Below are 18670 nucleotides of genomic sequence, written 5' to 3' on the forward strand. Positions count from 1 at the left end.
AGTTTGCGCCTGAGAACCAAACTCTGACAGAATCCTATGGCTCCTCTCTTGCCATCTGTTAGCCGCTGCTTTTCAAGGAGCCGGCACCGTTTCTAAAACTGTAATAGAGCATTACGGGCAACAGAGAAACTGGAAATGTGTAGATCTTCGAGTAAACGTGTGGAGAGGAGAGGTGGGAGTGGACTATGCCATAACCAGTAATGAGTGGCACTGGCTCCTGAGCTTGAGAACACCCAAATATGCTTTCCTGATGATGTGTGGGGTTACCAGGAAATCCGGTAGCTGTATGCCAACTGGCTTTCCATGTCTTCATGGCTAAGCTTATCCATTGCCACCCAGCCCTCACAGGCGTATTAGTAGATCTAGAAATGTCTCTCTTCCCAAAGTCATTGTAATGCTATTGAAAAAGTAGTATGGTATTTGATAACACTTCTCAATTTTGAAGAGATCACTAATAGATTTATATGTGGGGAATTTCTGACTGAAACTGTTGATGAAACCTCTCTTTGTTATTTTCATGTCAGTTGCTGACATTCACAAAGTGAAGGGTTGATTCCTGAGTGTGCTGCAATACCTTTCTTAACTACATGTTAGTTTAACTGATTTTAATGCAGAATAAAGTGTTAGATTTTTCAGAAAATTTTGCTGGTTTTCAGTGATGAGTAAGGGAGAAATTAGAAAATAGAGAAGTAGAAGAAAATACCTTGCTTCAGGGCATAGAGTGATTGCTACCTGGGGAAGGGTCAGGAAGGAAAATTTTTCTCACATATAATATTGCACAGCTGGCCACGTGTGTTGTTGGGCAGAGGGAAGAGCCAGCAATGGGATGCATCAGCATTCCTTTTCTTATCCCCAGAGACTCACTGCACTCTCTAAAAACATTAATAATGAAGCCTTTGAGTGGATATTTGCATTGTAGAAAAGAAATATTTAACTACCATGTAAGCAGTTGTAGGATGACAATGGAGCACGCCTTTGGGAAATAGAAAGGTAGATGGCGGGTACATACTAGAAGGCTTGAGGCAACTAAGTAGTACCTGTCTGGAATAATAACTTTGTGCTGTGTTCTGCACAACAGCTGTGAAAACAAGGGTGAGTCGTTGCTATGACCTGGGAGGCAGAGGTGGGGATACTTCTAGGACGGAGAACTTGAACGACTCTCAAGATATTCCCTCCTAAATTATGGTTGTTAGGATTTTATATATTTTGCAAGAAAAGGTGGATGGTTTGATACACTGTTGGGAATATTGGAGGTGTATGATATGATACACTCCCAATGATGTATGATACACAAAAGCTTTATGAAACTCAGTAGAGTAATGCATTTCAGTCAGCTTGGCGTGTGTGTTTGGGTGGGATTTATCTGGAATTAGGCAGGGGTGATCTGTTGCACTTGCCATGTTTTACTGGTTTTAAATGTGTGGCATTTTTAGGTTATGATACATGATAAATGGGAATATTTGGACAATGGAGGTCTCATCATCTGCACATGGGCTGTGTTGTGCATGCTATGCACACTTTCCTTCAAGCTTTCAATTTAAGTTGTGCCACATCCTCACCATTTCACTTTCTCATGCTCTATTAAAAGTGTCTGCAAAATCCCCTCACTCTCAAGTTTTCCAGACACTGTCAACAAAGGGAAAGTGTAAGCACAAGTCATGAAATGTAAACAGTTGTTGGTTGGTTTCCAAAACAGCAAAAATGTAAAAAACTACTGTAGAGATTTGGAAAGCAGCCCCATAGTGTTTTTTCTTCAAGTCTTGGGAGGTCCTGGCACTGATAAATATTTGCCAGCTTTCTTATGTTGTTTTTGCAAGCTGGGTTTCCTACTATGCTAAATTTGATTAGCATGAACAGACTGTATGAGCCCACGTATCTAATTAGCTGCGTGGTTCAGCGAAGGTTACGATGAGGTTGGGCTGGTGTTTGAACTTCTACAGGCAGCTTTTTAACAACCACCCCCAGTTTGTGTGGTGAAACAGAACCTTTTTTTTTTCTTACGGTTGCCATGAATTGTGGTGCCTGGCTTCCTGCGATTCATGTGGCTGGAAGGGCACAGCTGCTGTTCAGGAATGACAGAGAAGGCGGCCCTGACTTGAATGTCTGTTAAGAGGTTACTTTGTGTAACTGGAGTGTGCTTTTAGATTCAGATTCATGATTCAGACATGCTCTAAGTTTTCTATGCAGTTAATTCAATGAATGTAAGGTGGTTGGAGAGGTAACAATGTTTCTTCCTACTAATTTGCACTTTCAAGGTACTGTCTCCTTGTACTTTATACAAAACTGCAGTACTTTTAAACTGCATTGATTAAGGTTCTACTGTTAAGTAAAGCCTTTTAAGATTTTCATTGATATCAAAAAGCCTTTATGGGACCTTACTAAAGGAGGAAAAAAACCACAATGAGCTTTTAACTGAAGAGAAAATGTCTTGCTAAGATTTGTCAAGATAACAAACTTGCACTGGTTTTGTGATTTAATTCCTTGCAAGATCAAAATGGAGTGTGCGCTTTGTAATGACACCAGACAATGCTTGTTTTTTCAATAAACTCTTTCTTCTGTTACAAACTCTGATTTTATTCCAGAGCGATGAAGAACAGACCATGCAACAGGACAGTTTTGAGGTGCTCAGAGATGGGAAACTCTTCAATAGACTCCAGCAGAACCGGTGCACAATGGATGCGAGGGAAATAGTGTGGCTCGGAAAGAAAGTAACTGTATGGGATGTTGTTGCTTACCATGCTTGTTTTTTGGAACATACTGTAACCTAGGAGAAGCAGGAGAACTTGGAAAATCTTTGCTGACTTTCAGCCAAGCTGGTAATCTGTGTTGCAGTGAAAAGAAACAAACATGCTCTGTATATCTTGAATAGGTTCTCTCTGTGCAATAAAGAACTTTTAGCCGTGTGACAAGGCTCTTGGGAGGAACACATGGTGCACTGTGCATCCTAGAGTCCTGTCCAGATCTTAAGCCTTCCAGGGGCTCCTGGATCAATGATTTATTTCATGGTTTCAACAAAACCAACTTGTTTTGTTTCTGTGTGTTCAGGGATGTCTTATTTTCAGTACCTCCCAGCACTAGTTTCAGGAGTGAGTGCCTTAAGCAATGGATTTTCTGTGCTGGGACAAAAGGAGGTTATGCATCTTTTTTCTTGCCACAGTGTTGGAAGAGGGCTGTAACATGGATGTAGAAAGGATCAAGACAACTTGGACTATTTAGAAAATAAATGATATGTTGACACTTGCAGTAGATGAACACAAAGAGGCTGCAGCTGGTAGTATGCCTGACGCTAAGTAAAGAGAGGACAGCCTGGCTACCCTGACCCTAACATAGGTCACTTGTATAAATATAATGGCTGTTTGGGACAACATGAAAAGCTATGTGAGAAGAGAACTGGAAGAACACCAAATTATTTTGGTTCACAGGTGTAAGCATGATAAATATTATTGTGATGTAACATGGTTGACATAAAATTGCTCCAGATCCCAAAAGGAACAGCATGAGGTAACTCTGCAGTTATTTTAATACAAGAGGTTTTGTACCGTGACTGTATTTTTTAAAGAAAATACAACTGTTTGTATGTTCCTATTAATCACCTATTTTAAATTGCCATAAATGTTTGCAGGATTTTGTGCTGAACCCAGTGCTCTTCAGATTAGAGATGCTATTTTCAGCACACCAGTTGCTGACGGTACGTTGTGCCAGTACATTGTCAGCATTCAGTAAAAAGAGTTAGAAGTGAAGCAGAACTGTGTCTCTCCATCTCTTGAATAGGAGGCTCTCTAAGCACACTGAGAAGCTTTGGGTAGAAGTGATTGTGATAATTCTTCGTAGTCTACACAGAAGGAAAGTGCTTAGCAATATGCTGCAGATACAGGAAGTGCTGCGGATGCATGGACAACTGAGTAAACTTTTATTTAGGTAGGGAGCACTCTTAGCCATGTCCCAGGGTTGTCGAGCCCTGTAACTGGAGGTGTTATGATTAGGCGAGATGTAAATATCAAATCCTGACCATTTGTAGTGAGTAAAATTTAGTAACTTCTTTTGTTTGGAGCAGACTTGACATCCATAATAACTTGGTTGAACCCTAACGTCAAGAATGATGATTCTTGAAGAGTGTTATTTGGCTAAGGAACTTTTATATTCCGATCCGTGCCAGCCTACTCTTTGCAAACACTCTTGAATAGCTGCTTTGTTCATTCTTTAAAACAAAAAAGTTAATTTCTGATTGTTTTTCCATGGGGGTTAGATGTTTGGATTTGCACCCCCCAAATTTAGAGCTCTTTGAGATGCCCTTGTCACTGCGTGTCCTACAGCTGGACACGGAGCGGTAGGTTGACGAGATGGAGAACTGAGGGATGAGTGTACCTCTCCTGGGTGTAGCAAAGGGCCGGGATGCTCCAAACCCATCCCTGGCCCGCTCCTGTGGTGGTACCTCGTTCTCATCCAACACTGTTCCTAAACACAGAGCAGTCCTACGCGGAGCCATTTGCTGTGTATCAGGGTGAGGAGCGACATGATGCGTTGCTGCTGTGTATGCTTTGATCTTCATCCTGGGCTACTGAGAGCTGGCTTTACATCAAAACTGAAATACTAAGTGACCAGATTCTGATGTTCACATGGACATGATTTGTTTCTATGAGTTCATTCTTCTATTTCGAGAATGATATTGCTACCCTCCCTTACGCACTGACACAGTTGCCAAAATAACCCTCTTACTAACTGGCAGCTTTAAAAGCCAGCCTGCAGCTGACTTTGAAACAGAAGGTCAGGAAACGGAGCAACAGACTTCAATTCAGAGCTTTAATGGGAGCCATTGACCACAGCAAAAGGCCCTGACTGGAGCGTCTAGAGGGTGCTTTGCACAGGCCAAAAAGTCACTTTCATACTCTTTGAACCCTTTGTATAAACCTATATATTTTTCACTCTGTGGATTTCAAGATGAATGTGCAGCCGTGTGCTAGATGTGGCTATGGGGTTTACCCTGCTGAGAAGATTAACTGTATAGATCAGGTCAGTTCTCTTTCTTTATTATTTTGGACTATAATAAATGTATAGATTGGCACTTTTAACACAGTGCAAATCTCTCGGTTCCAGAAGTTCTTTACTCAGAACTGGGATCAGAACTGAAATGAGTTAATAATAGGCATGCATTTGAAGAATTCTTCAGATTCGTGAAATGGACGGAAGGGGTCAATGCTGAAATTTAAAACTCAATAATAATGCAATACAAATAATGCGTGCTTGGTTTCTCTTTTGTGGTGTTTCCAGACATGGCATAAAGCCTGTTTTCACTGCGAAGTGTGCAAGATGATGTTAACAGTAAACAACTTTGTTAGCCACGAGAAAAAGCCTTACTGCCAAGTGTAAGTCTGTTTCCTTTTTTCTTTTTCTTTTTAAATAATGTTTAAAACATCAAGTAATCCTAATATAACAAAAGATCACAATTTGGACTCAGCCTGGTCCTGTGTGATGACATTTTGTGTGTTGTCAGTGCCTGAGTGCATAGCTTTGCATTTACGTGAATCAACAATGATGGGAAACTCTTATTACCGTAGATAAAGCTTCCTCGTTTGTCTGATATGTTAAAAGACACCAAATTAAGTTCCATTTCAGTATTTTGGGAAGAAAATAAACCCAACCATAAAATTCAGTGCTTTCCAAATCAGCAGTTAAGAGTTAACAAGATTGAGTTAATCATCAGGAAAATGCATAAAATGCAGATTTTGGAGTTGGTTTGTTCTAGGAAGTTTTTATTCTATAATGATCAGTTCCTGTCAAATTTGTCAGTGGTAAAAGGAGAGATGACAGTTGTTTTTTATTCTATTATTCTCTTTTGTTATTAGAAACACAGCATTGATATGATGATCATTAAAATTAATTTTGCTCTAGGCATCCTACTCCACGCAATAATAACTGGAATGTAATCTGAGACCCGTGTCTGAGTGGGGGGAAAAGTTATGTAGTGGGAGGTGGAGGGTGATCTTGTGTTTTCGAGGGCTCAAAGAGAACCTGTCTTGTGGGCTGTCTGGCACATTCCTAATACCCTTTTATACTTCCTTTTTTAGGCATAATCCAAAAAACAATGCATTCACAAGCGTATTTGAGACACCAATAAATATAAATGCAAAAAAACTATCGGAAGTAGTAAGTGAGGTAAGAAGTTTGGCTGCCAAATGTGTTTGTCTCTGATTTTAATTTTGATACAATATTCGGGTCTTGTTTTGAAAATATAAATACGTATTCTTTGTTTACACTTCTGTATACTTTTAGAGTGGTAAAATCTCAGCCCAGGCTTGAGTCATAATTTTTAAAATTGTTTCATAAGAAGCCAAACAGGAAGGTTAGATCTGAAATGGTTTACACTTTCAAAAAGAGAAATGGCTAGCAGATTCTTATCTGGCAATCGACATGGAAGAATTGTTCGGGTAAACTGCAGGAGATACTGCCCAGGGCTATGGAAAATTAGTAACTAAATCAGGTGGGGTTACATTGCCATTTGAAAGAAGAGTGACCTACTTGCTTTATGATCTCATCTGAAACTGATACTAAATGCAATGAAACAAAACAAACAAAATTATCTTTTTATTAGATCTAGTAAGACCTAGGCAAAAGGTCACATAAATGCTTTGTCAAGTATTTCTGAAAAACCTGAGCTGATATTTCCCTTCTGTGAGAAAGCACAAAGTCCAGGGAACTTCGCATGGTGCTGCTGAAAATGTTTTGCTAGGACGTTAAGGATGGGATAGCTTCCTACGGTCATTGAACTGCATGCGCACTCCAAAAGGCTGCTGTGCACCGGTAAACCTCTAGGGGTGCTCAAAGTCTTCTTTCTTGCCGAATGCCATTCTGTGCTGCCTTGCATTGTTTTCCTCCAGATACATTTGTTTCAAACTTGCATGTCTATGAACTTTCAGACAATGAGAAACACAAAACCAGCCCATAGTTGATTGTGAGCTCACTTCTATGTGCAACACTGCTTTCTTGAGTGTCGTGTCTTTCCGTGCTCTAAAATAGCACTGTTCATTGCATAGCTATATTTAGTAAACAAACTAGTGTGTTTAAACATGATTAGACATTATTAAAATTTAAAAAAGTGAATTCTGTTACTTAGACTATAGCATACTGCATCAGTCTTTTTTCTGTATTTGCTGTACAAAGTTGATATACATTTAATAATCCTTATCAGATACTGAATCTTTATCATTCTTGTACGTTACTATTATGCATCAGGTCTTGCAATATCAGAGGCAGTAACTATTTCAGCAGTGACCATCACACTTACTTTAAGCTGTGTGTGACAGAAGTGGTCAGGAATGAGTTTGGGATTACTGCAGGTTCTATTTCTGGTTTTAGGCAGTGATATGACACCGATACTTCCAGTGCATGTGAATATACACGCCAGACAAATTATAGCTCAAAGATCACTTTCCCTTCCCTTCCCTTCCCTTCCCTTCCCTTCCCTTCCCTTCCCTTCCCTTCCCTTCCCTTCCCTTCCCTTCCCTTCCCTTCCCTTCCCTTCCCTTCCCTTCCCTTCCCTTCCCTTCCCTTCCCTTCCCTTCCCTTCCCTTCCCTTCCCTTCCCTTCCCTTCCCTTCCCTTCCCTTCCCTTCCCTTCCCTTCCCTTCCCTTCCCTTCCCTTCCCTTCCCTTCCCTTTCACACCTCAAGCACCTCCTGTCCTTTTCAATCACATAATGAGGTCCTGCTCCAGAGAGAAAATTGCTAAAGAAGCTGATTCCGCATTACTTACTTAAAGGGAGTACTTCTGTAGAAATTTTGGGTGTAGGAAAACTCTTTCATTGGTAGATGTATAAAGTGGTGCTAACTTGTTCCAATTGCTACTGTAATTTGCTCTTTTTTTAGTTAGTAGTATTTCTTGAGCAGAAAATGTTTCTTCAATCCTAACATAATGTTCTCACAAAAGTTTTATGTTGAGACACCAAGTAGAATGCAGAGATAAAAATTCAGCTCCCTCATCTACACAGAATTTCTGTGTGCGGACAAATCATCCATCTCTGTGTACCTCTGTACTTAAATTATAAAATGAGGATAACGGTAATCATGCTTGGTGACTTTTCTGTCCAGTCAGTTTAGATTTTGCACTCTTCAGTACGGTGACTGCTTGTTTGTTTGTTTGTTTGTTTTTGCATCTGTAGAATACGTTATAGAGTAGAGGTATGATTTCAGTTTAATTTCTGGCATGCTGTCCTGATAAAGGCAGCAGGAGGAAAACAATGATTAAGAACTAAATATAGTATCCACTTGCATTTACACAGTCATGAAACTTTATGGACACTGCACAGGGAAATAGGAGAGCAGAATATTGCCCAGCAGGTGTTAGTTCTTTCATCTAATTCTGCATTGGGATGTTCTGCTTAACATTTCTTCAGGATTTCAGTCTTCATAGATATTTCCCCAAATATTTCCCCAATCTAAAGACCAAATTATTCTTGCAGAACTTCATGTTAGATTTCAGGTCTAATATGCTGTTCCTTGTGCAGCTCCAGAAATAGAGCCAATGTTAGACAGAAGCTGGCTGTATGGATTAGAGAGTAGAGCTTTGACCTTAAGGCTAAACCCAGTCTTCTCTTCCATGGAGATTCCTTTGCCAAGAAGGGGTGGCAAGGAGGAAGTAGTTATGTAGTCTTTGCATGGCATAGAGCTACAGGCCATGTGGCTTTTTTGTACATAACCTGGCTGTAAATGGTGTTGGTCAAAAGCGTGAGAAGGAGGAACAGATGGAGAGTTTTGCAGACTGTCAGAATAGGATTGGTATTTTCTTGTGGACTGCAGAGATTTGGTGGACCAAGTTTTCTTGTCCTAGTCCCTAAGTTTCTGCATTTGTATCATATAGAAATGGGTCTTCAGGGTGAAATAGTGAGTTGGCACTGAAAACTAGGCTGCTCTGTAGCAATTGGAGACACAGATAAACAATGACTAAAATTGTCTTAAACTGAGTCAGGTTGATGCTGTCACCCAGAGAATTTGTTCTGTGCAGTCACACTGTTCCTCTGCCTCTGTTGTGTTGGCATTGATGATTCTTACAGTGAGACAGGTGAAGGAACTGGCATGGTTGAAAACTAACACAGCAAAAGCCTGCATACCAGTTCCCTCATCCAGTTTGGCCTATGGATGTCTGTCTGATGGTGGTGTCAATGTGTAAGAGAGCACAAGAATGGTTGCCCAGTATGGCCAAGGGTGATTTTTGCCTTCCTTTAGACTGGTGTAAGTTGCAGCCCAAACTAGTAGGTGCTGAAGTGGATTTGTTACGGTGGGAATTGCAGTTTTTGTTGTAATTTGCATTACTCTTCTTTGGTTGCTACAGTTCATGTAGATTCCATATCACTGTGAATTGAGGCAGTTCACCTTGTTTGTCTTCCTTCTTGTTTTCCTCCTGAGGGTGGTGTGCTTTAGTCTGTGCTAACAAGCTACTAATACCAAGTCATTCTTTTTTGTAGATAAAATATCGAGAACAGGGTGAACAGTTCAGGTCCGCCTTTCAATGGGATGTGAGGTCTAGAGATATTGAAGCTGCATATAAAGCCCAACAACTGGCCAGCCAGGTAAGAAATATCCCTGAAATCTCCAAGCCTTTAACCTGCAGGAGAGCAAGGACTTGACGGTCGTGATTGTTAGGGTTTTACTCACAGCATTCCAATGCTAACAAAGACATTACTTCTCGTTTGGCTGAACTATTTATGGCAATGTAGCTTGATTGTAGCTTAGGACGGAAGAATCAGAAGATGGGAAAGGAATAGCATACCTATACAGCTAGCAATTTAGACTGCTGCGTGTACAGACATACTCAACATGTCTCTTCTCTACTGACACTGAAGCTTCACAACAAGTGGTCTGATTCCCAGGGAGAATTATTTGAGTCTTACTCCAGGATCCCAGATCCTGACATCTTGATGTCAGTTCTTGGAATATAAACTCAGCCCTGGCATTCCGAAAGTATGTGGAGTGTAGGCCTTGTGGTGTATGTCATCAGAGGGTAAATTTACTCTTTCACAGCACTGTGTGTTTCCATTTCTTTGTGTCAGACCACCTATTTGCTTTTTGAAACAAAGATACAGATCGGTAGTTATTTAATTTTTGTTTTATAGAATGCTTACTATGCTGCCTATGAGGGGGGAACTTCGTGGTACTCAGGAAGCATCCCAGATCCTCAGATGGTGAGGGTGACTCAGGCACAGAAGACTCTGAATGATGTAAGTGTACGTTTGAAATACCTTTATTTTCATGGGGTATCATAATCTGAAGACTTAAGAGTGCATCAAACCCAAGTCTTTACTAAAATGTTACCAAAACATACTGATATATCTACTTCCATCATTAACACTATTTAGCCACGTGAGCAGTTAGTCAGATAACAAAGTTATTGCCTATTCTGGAGATCCTACATTTTTGTATTTATGTAATTGAGATGCGCTTCAGCTACTGAAAAATGGTATCTGAGCTGACCTTGATTATGTCCTTATCTAGCATGGAGCGCTGTTTCCCTCAGTAGTGCAGAACTCATGATGGAAATGTCTTATTTTCCACAGTGTAGACCTTTCATTGATTGCCTTTCCCTTACTGGTGAAAATCAGTTCTGAATTGTGACTGTCTCTGTCCATAAAATATGTTAGTGACCTAATCAACATAGCAAATTAACACTGAATAATAGATATAAATGGGGAACCTTTTCTTTTGTATGTAGGAAATACTTCTACCTAACTACACTTAACTTATATGGTATATGCTCTTGAATTTGTCTACTTTTAAATAAATTGATGCATATTTTTGGGAAACAGAGGAATCACATTAAACCACAGTGGGTTCTTTTGTAACAAAACCCAGAAATGTTAATTTTCCAGTTCCAATATACAGAAGAATATGAGCCACGGAGAGGCAAAGGCAGCTTTCCTGCTATGATCACTCCAGGTTACCAGGTTGCTAAGAGAGCTACTCAGCTAAGCAGTAATGTAAGTGTTATTTTTTTTAATTGTATATTAGACATCCTGAAGGTGGAGGATTCTGTGTTTAGGCAATTCCCTTTAGACAGTAGGTTCTATGATGAACCTCCAAAGTGAGAAAACTGGAACATGATGCAAGAAACACAATTAGCAAACTACTTGCTTTGAAACACAATCATATAGGATAAATGACAATACAGTCATTTTCTGAAAGATGAAGCAACCATATTACAATGTGAATAAGATCATGAACCACTCTATAATGTTTATTTCGTTACTTTAATTTTCATTTGATGGCTTAATTAGTCTTTTTTTAATTTATATTTTTAATTCTTTTTTACATCTTCTGATCACTCCCACTCTCTTGATTATATGAAATTAACAACTGGTAACATTAAAGTTAATTCATTTACAAGCTACTTTAAACCATATATGCACACAAAATTGTCCCTCTATAAAAATAACAATTCAACTGAACAAGATCAAGTAAAAATGAATCCTGTACAAATGGTTTTAAAGTATTGCATTTTTTTCTACAACACTGTCTGCATTGTTGCTGCAGTATGATCTTAGTACTTCGAGCTTTTCTTGGTATATTTTAATCAAATGCATGGCTCACATAAATCTCCAGCATTCACTTTAAGGAAGTTGAGACTTAAGTATGCCAATAGCTTCAGCCAACAGTGGGGAATGTCACGTCTGCTGTTGCTCATTTTCTCTTGAAGCTTTCTTAGAGAAAACAGATATTTGCTACTTATTGTTTGTAATATGTATTTTACATATGTTTTCTCCCCCAGGTAGAATATAAGCGGGGACATGAAGAGAGAGTTTCAAAGTTCACCTCTGTTGTAGATACTCCAGATATACTTCATGCAAAAGTTGCAGGACAGCTTTCAAGTGATGTAAGTGAAACAAAAGAAAATCGGTTGACCCATTTTTGACTATGAAAGCGAAACTTTGGACATCTATACATCACTGGCAAATATAAACATAAATAAAATTTAGTACTAGAAATGTACGTATCTTAAAATACACTTGATACATTTCACCATTAAGTGTTCAATACCTCTAGATGTAAAGACCATGTTCATTTCTAGGCTGTTACGGGATTAGCTGGCTGTCAGAGCTGATGGCAGAGAACCAGTCTGCTCTACATCCAGCAACTGGGTGCCATGCAAGTTGAAGAAGGAAACTGTCTGACTAATATAAATAGAGCAGGCATCTCGCAGACAATTTTAGTATTTTCCTTAAACAACTGTGATCCACCCTACACACTGAATGAGACACAGAGGTTCTGCAGAAGATATATGATCACATAGTTAAAGACTACATTGTAAAACATGCACACAGAGGTTAGATTCAGATTGTGTGGTTCATCTTCCTTTTGGCAGTTGACAGACATTGAATGCCTGACTTTGCAACTTTAAGGATTGATTATGTGTGTAACCAAGATACATTTGTCTGATCTAATTGCTTCTGAGCTGTCTTGTTTCTTTTCTTTTTCTTTTTACAGCTGAAATACACTGAAGACTTTGAAGAACGGAGAGGGAAAGGCAGCTTTCCTGCTATGATCACTCCATCTTATCAAATTGCCAAGAGAGCAAATGAATTAGCCAGTGATGTAAGTGTCCAAAGCAAAGTCTCTTTTTGGAAATAAGAGAATAAATTCTCTCACAAAGTTTGGATTAAAATCTTTACTGGCAGAAATTTCATTATCACGGTGGAGTTACAGCAGCAGCGCATGTTATAAACAGATTTTCAAGTGATTTTCTATTGAAGGAAGAAAGTTGACTTTTATGCAGAAAGAGAAAACCTGGCATTTTATTTGTGAATAAACACTGTGGATTTTTGTGACTAAAATTGTGTTTTCTCACTGGAGAGTGAAAGTAAAGCTCTTTTAACTGGAGAAAATAACATATTGGGATAACTCAGTGGAAGTGAATTTAAAACATTATTAAGGGTCACCAAGGAGAACCAGAAGAGATCTGTAATTTTGAAGGCAAAAGCAACTTACTAAGGAACTTATTCTAAAACATTTAAATGCCTTAAAGTTTGCCTTTGATCTGTGGAAGACCCTTCATTTTTTTCAGCAAAGATATTTGTTGATTAAAAGACAGTATCAGATTATAGGTACTACTTTTACTTCAGCAACAGTGATGCAACTCTTGGTCCAAATTTGCAGGTTGATTTCGTACAATTTCCTTGATCACTGGTGAGATCACTGTATTTCAGAAACATGTCACTTTATTAATGGCATGCATGTGACCTTGTGGCAGATTAGGTAGGAAGAAGTGCTCTGTGGTAACTATGAATTTATTTTACGATCTTTTTTTTTTTTTAACCTGCTGCAACATCAGGGATTAGCCACTGACAATCAGAGGTTACTGAATACACTGAACTAATGGTATGGGTTAAAATGGCAATTTCCATGTGTCCATGTTGCTAGCGTATTAAAAAGTACACCACTATTTTTGTTTTTATATCTTCAAATAGCATATTTGACTTCTGTAGATTGGTGGCAATGGGACTTTTAACAATGTTTTATCAACATGTGTGTGCCATTTATTGTTTTTTTGTCTTGTTGTTGTTGTCTGCATTTATTGTTTGTTTTTTTTTTTTTAATCTGCATTTTTTGTTGTTGTTATCAGCATCTGTGTACCAGACTAAACTCATCCAGATGATTCTTTTCATTTTCTTTTTTCTTTTTAGGTGAAGTATCATCAACAATATGAAAACGAGATCAAGGGAAAAGCCAGCCATTCAGCTGGAACAGATGTTAATTTTGCAAGAGAAAATGTAGATCAATATGACCAGGTATGCATCATCCAGGAGATCCCATGCTGATGTTGATCATTACTATGGCCGATTGCTCAAGACTTTAGAAATGTCAGTGGGACCCATTTTCACTTTGCTTTTCTGTATAAGAAAGCAAGGTCTCAAAGGAAAAGATGATTGCAGTAACATCATGCTATGAATGTGTAATATATTTGGCATTGACACTTACAATATGGGACTGCAAGGTGCATGGTCCGTAAGGTATTGGGTTATGGTAGGTTAAGGTAAGACTTACTGTGGCAAATTTTATCTGTGTACATGTATGCAGTGGACATTTCTATCGTGATGTTTTTATGTATCACACTGAAATATGTTTACATGTGGAAACATTCCCATGCTGTTAGAAAGTAAATGAAAGAAAATGTAAAATCAGCTAGGAGAAAATATGAAAGGGTCATGAAATGATAGAAGGTTAGTAGGTAGTTAAGCGTGTTTTCCCTGCCAATATTTTGAGAAATCTTTGAGAAAAGCTTTGCGGTTCTGAATATGCGCAAGTGGCACCGAAGGTCATGCAAGTGCTTAGTTTTTGGCTCTTCTACCAAAGTGGTACTGTAAGCCTGACAAATTGTAGTTGTACATATGTGGAATCAAATAGGCTTTATTTCTGTTTTGGTCTGTGGCATTCTTCTTGGTTTTGTTTCATTTTTTAAGGGAATATAATTATTTTTGTGGTCTCCCAAAAATCATACGAAGTTCTATCCCAGTTAAGTTAGGCTTGTCCCAGGGAAATAGTACAGCTAAAATAGAACTGAATAGGAAAAGGAATTTGAAAAGAATTGAATAGTGTTTTTGTATAAACAAAACAATGCGGTTAGTTTAGGTTTGTCATCCTAGTTCCTCATGAAACCCATATCCTTTGGAGAAATTAAGGAACAAGAAATGCATTGTTCTAAGACATTTGGAAGTTTATTCACTGCCTCTATCCAAACCTACAACTTGTGTGAAAAGCAAACCATAGTTAAAGAATATGAATTTAGAATATGTAGCAATCGAGCCTTCAATTAGTTTCTATCTTTTGAGCTACTACAAGTCTTAGCAAGAATAAACAAATAAAATGAGTTTGAAAAAGTGCTAATTGCATCTTCAAGCATTGGAATGCTTCTATCTTTAGAATTAATTTAAGTCTTTTTTTCTTTGAAAGTATCTTTGAAACTTCAGTCACGGACTTCAAATTTAATTTGAGTTTTAATCTTCATAGGTTGGATTCTGATATTTTTATTCAAATAAAAGAGAGCCACTGAAATTAATGGATCTTTCTGAGTGAAGTGTGATCTAATATGGGTAAACGGATTAGAATTCTAGCTTTCAAGATCGTGAGAGTACATCATATGTTATATAAATATATAAACACACATATGCATATATATATATATATATGATGAGGCAAATTAAAGAATCTTACTGTAAAATACCTGTGTTCTGAACACCTGTTTTGTTCATTTTTAAAAATCTTATGAGTGGCTAAAATTAATTATCTGGACCTTTAAAAATACTGTTTTGGAATATGAGTGATATTAGAAATAATGTAAAAATGTATATGAGGAAAGTACAAGGAAAAAGAAAATTACAAGTTAGTCTGGAAAATTCAGGCTTGTGAATGGCATTTTAAAAGACTAACTCAGCAGATTAGTCAGGGATATTTTTTATTTTCTATGCCTGTTTATAGAATAATTTAGATGAAATAACTGTAATTATGTTATATTGTTTGCAAACTTATGATATGACATAACATATCATATCATGTGACATTGATGTTGCACAGAATGACCTACAATGAATTGTTTTGTATTGGGAAGTCACAAGAGAGAGACCCTAAATATTTATAGTCATTTCTATCTATGCTGTACTCTCCATTACATTTTTTTGACACGTCACACTGTATTTTTCACTTAAGTTGGCTCTTTACTACAAAGGAATTAAGAGAGAAGACACATTACATTATACCTTACTTGTTTGTATACTTGCCATATTCTTCCTGGATCTGGAAATCTTTGGGGTGGTTATTTTACATTGCCATACTAAAAAAGCTCCAATATTTTGTTATTAAATCTTTAAAAGGCTTTTCAAATGGGCAAACTTATTTATAGTTTTAATAGTATTAATTCCAGAATGTATATATTTTAACTCAAACAAATTGAATTTTGTTAGCTTGTTTCCTAAGGAAATAAACTAAAAAAAAACCACTAAACCACTAAAATATCAAGGTGTTTGTGCTTCATTAATGAATCCCTCTTCAAAATATATCACTACACTAGAAATATATTATGTTTTGGTCAATTATGATGTGAGGAATGGCCATGATGAGGTCAAGAGACGTCTGTCAGGTCACCACCCTAAATTTGAAAAGTTTAAGCAAGTCTTCTGGCTGCTCAAGCCATTTTATATTCTTCTAGTTTTTCAGGCAAGCATATATTTACACAGACAGGGGCTAGCAGATATCATCTCTATAAGAGTTAGGGTAAAATTAGAAGAATTTATGTCATTGTACATTGTACACTTGAATGCTGTATTGAACCTTAGGTAATTGCTACCTTTTTTTGTTGTTGTTGTTTTGTTGTGTTTTTTTTTTTTTTTTCAGTGCACATAAATAATTTTACAGGCACAGTTAATTTAATAGGTGATTTTATTTTTAAAGTTGGTCATTTTATTCTATTTTTTGTTTAAAATAAAGAAAAAGTAATGTCCTAACAAGGACTATGATGTTTTGTGAAATTACTCATGACCCCACCTGCTCATGTATGATGAGTAAACACCTTGAATTTTCTTCAGGATTATATGGATGAATATGAAGAACGCAGAGGGAAAGGAAGCTTTCCTGCTATGATCACTCCAGCTTATCAAAATGCCAAGAAAGCAAATGAATTGGCAAGTGATGTAAGTATGAAACCTGGATCAATACAATTCATAAACAATTAAAAACATCAGTTTGTTAGAGCAGTGCCTAGAAGGAAAATGCTAAAATAACACTTGACAAGTAAACAACAATGACATTTCACTGCATTGCTGGGAACTGGGTGGCTCAGGGGATTAATAATATCCATTAATAGAAGGGGACACAGCTCCAGCTTGCATGAGGGAGGAGGTGGATGTAGCAACTAATGGGGATCCCTACTGTTAGGTTAACCCTCCTGGCAAATCTGCACCTGTATTATTAATGAAACCTTCAACCGCCTTAATCATCCTCTGGACTACTGTGGTATTCCCAGTAGTGAATAAATGGGGGATGAATGAGCTGAACTGGTTTTGATATTTTGATGTGTATCATGCCTCTAGCGCAAAGCGAGTCATACGGAGGGAAAGAAACTATAGCGTGTGACATTGTCACCTCACAAGGCTGAGGTTATTTCTAGGCTGGTGATTTTTAGTTCTGGGTGGTAAGCTGGAGAATTGGCAAGAAAGGTGGAGATGTGTGATTCTTGCCATGCAGCCCATTGATTAAAGAGCCTCAGTCGTGCTTAAGGAGGCTATTTGTAGCAGTGACAAAAATGAGGTCACTACCCTGTGGCTGCTGTGAAAAGTTCTTGTTAGTGACAAACTTTGTAGTGTGGACACCTGTCCCCTCTGGGTCTATCTGAGCTGATGGGCTCAATCTGTTTTTTGGGGAGCTAACAGATAGTTGAGTCTTTCAGCTTGCGCTAGCCTGGACCAGACACTAGCAGTAAACTAAAGTGAAAGAATCGATGTTACTTGAGTTTACGACTGAGAGAATATAAAACCCCCGATATCTTCTGTGACCAGATCCCCTATGTTAATTTTCATAACTTCATATATTCTGTTTTATTATCAGAGCAGAAATAAGAAAAGTGTTATCCCAACTCATAAAGTCTGTCTAAATAGCAATAGTGAAAATGTAGACATCTATTTTATAATTGCTCTTCTTTTCAGATAAAATACAAGAAAGATCTTTCCAAGATGAAAGGTGCAGCTCACTTCCACTCTCTAACAGCTGAAGACAACCTAGTCCTTAAACAAGCCCAAAGTGCTAACAAGCTTGTCAGTGAGGTAAGGGGTTGAATTGATCTATGAACTGGCGTGAGACATAGCTCACGCCATACAAACACTTGTGTCTGATGGATAAGGACTACAAGTGTAAAAAGCTGCTGTTTTTATTGTCTCTCATTTAACAAATATAGTCTGTGTTTAGTACAGTAGCTGCAGAATAAGATGCAAGAACAGATCTCCAAGTGCTGTTATCTGGCCCTGCCCATGATGGTGAATTATACCAGGAGAGCACTTCTAATTCTGGTCACGTGGAGAATAGAAATCTAAGAAAACTCTGGACAGTGCTCTTAATGTGCTGTGAGGTTATAGACATAAATGCTTTAAGGATGACTTGGCAGTATGTATTACAGTGTTTCAAAGAAGGTTGTAATGATAATTAAAAAATAATACCAACAGAGCCAAAATTTGTACCATTCTGTTAATGCAGATTTCTGTTTTCTTCCATGATGTAAAAGACTGACTTACTCATAATACATTCTTCTTCTACTTGGCAAAGGAGGATTGCTAGGGAACTCTCAGTAGATTCTGAATTGTTAATTTATTTATATTGTCATATCAGCTATAAAGCTATTAATAAATGTGAGTTTCTAGAGCTTCCCCATGGCAGTTGAAAAACTTATACGCTTGAGATGTCAAAGAATAAAATCTTCAATAATGAAAAACCCTTGGAAGTAGGACTGGAAGGGGCCTCCTGGGCCAGTGATTCCTGACTTCTGCTGTTTTGGCACAGTATTGTACAATCCTCTTCTTTTAATTTCAAGCCTGCATTTATTCCTGTCCATTTTATTACTGTTGTGTTTTGTGCCAACATTGCCCTTTAGTTCAAAAAGTTCATCCCCCTGCATGATTACCTTGCTGAGATGTTTACAGATAGATAT

General features: G+C 37.9%; 1 protein-coding gene across 1 annotated transcript in view; it reads left to right on the forward strand.

Annotated features, from left to right (window-relative positions):
• Positions 1 to 4938: 4938 nt before the first annotated feature.
• NRAP (nebulin related anchoring protein) overlaps positions 4939 to 18670 on the forward strand; it is a 50207-nt gene continuing 36475 nt past the window's right edge. Inside the window, exons 1-11 of the mRNA XM_035547732.1 lie at positions 4939 to 5010; positions 5269 to 5363; positions 6066 to 6153; positions 9456 to 9560; positions 10104 to 10208; positions 10857 to 10964; positions 11753 to 11857; positions 12469 to 12576; positions 13665 to 13769; positions 16560 to 16664; positions 17676 to 17792. Coding sequence (XP_035403625.1) covers positions 4939 to 5010; positions 5269 to 5363; positions 6066 to 6153; positions 9456 to 9560; positions 10104 to 10208; positions 10857 to 10964; positions 11753 to 11857; positions 12469 to 12576; positions 13665 to 13769; positions 16560 to 16664; positions 17676 to 17792 — 1113 coding nt within the window. The remainder of the gene's footprint in view (positions 5011 to 5268; positions 5364 to 6065; positions 6154 to 9455; positions 9561 to 10103; positions 10209 to 10856; positions 10965 to 11752; positions 11858 to 12468; positions 12577 to 13664; positions 13770 to 16559; positions 16665 to 17675; positions 17793 to 18670) is intronic.

This window comes from Cygnus atratus, chromosome 7, assembly GCF_013377495.2.
Source record: "Cygnus atratus isolate AKBS03 ecotype Queensland, Australia chromosome 7, CAtr_DNAZoo_HiC_assembly, whole genome shotgun sequence".
Lineage (NCBI taxonomy): Eukaryota > Metazoa > Chordata > Aves > Anseriformes > Anatidae > Cygnus > Cygnus atratus.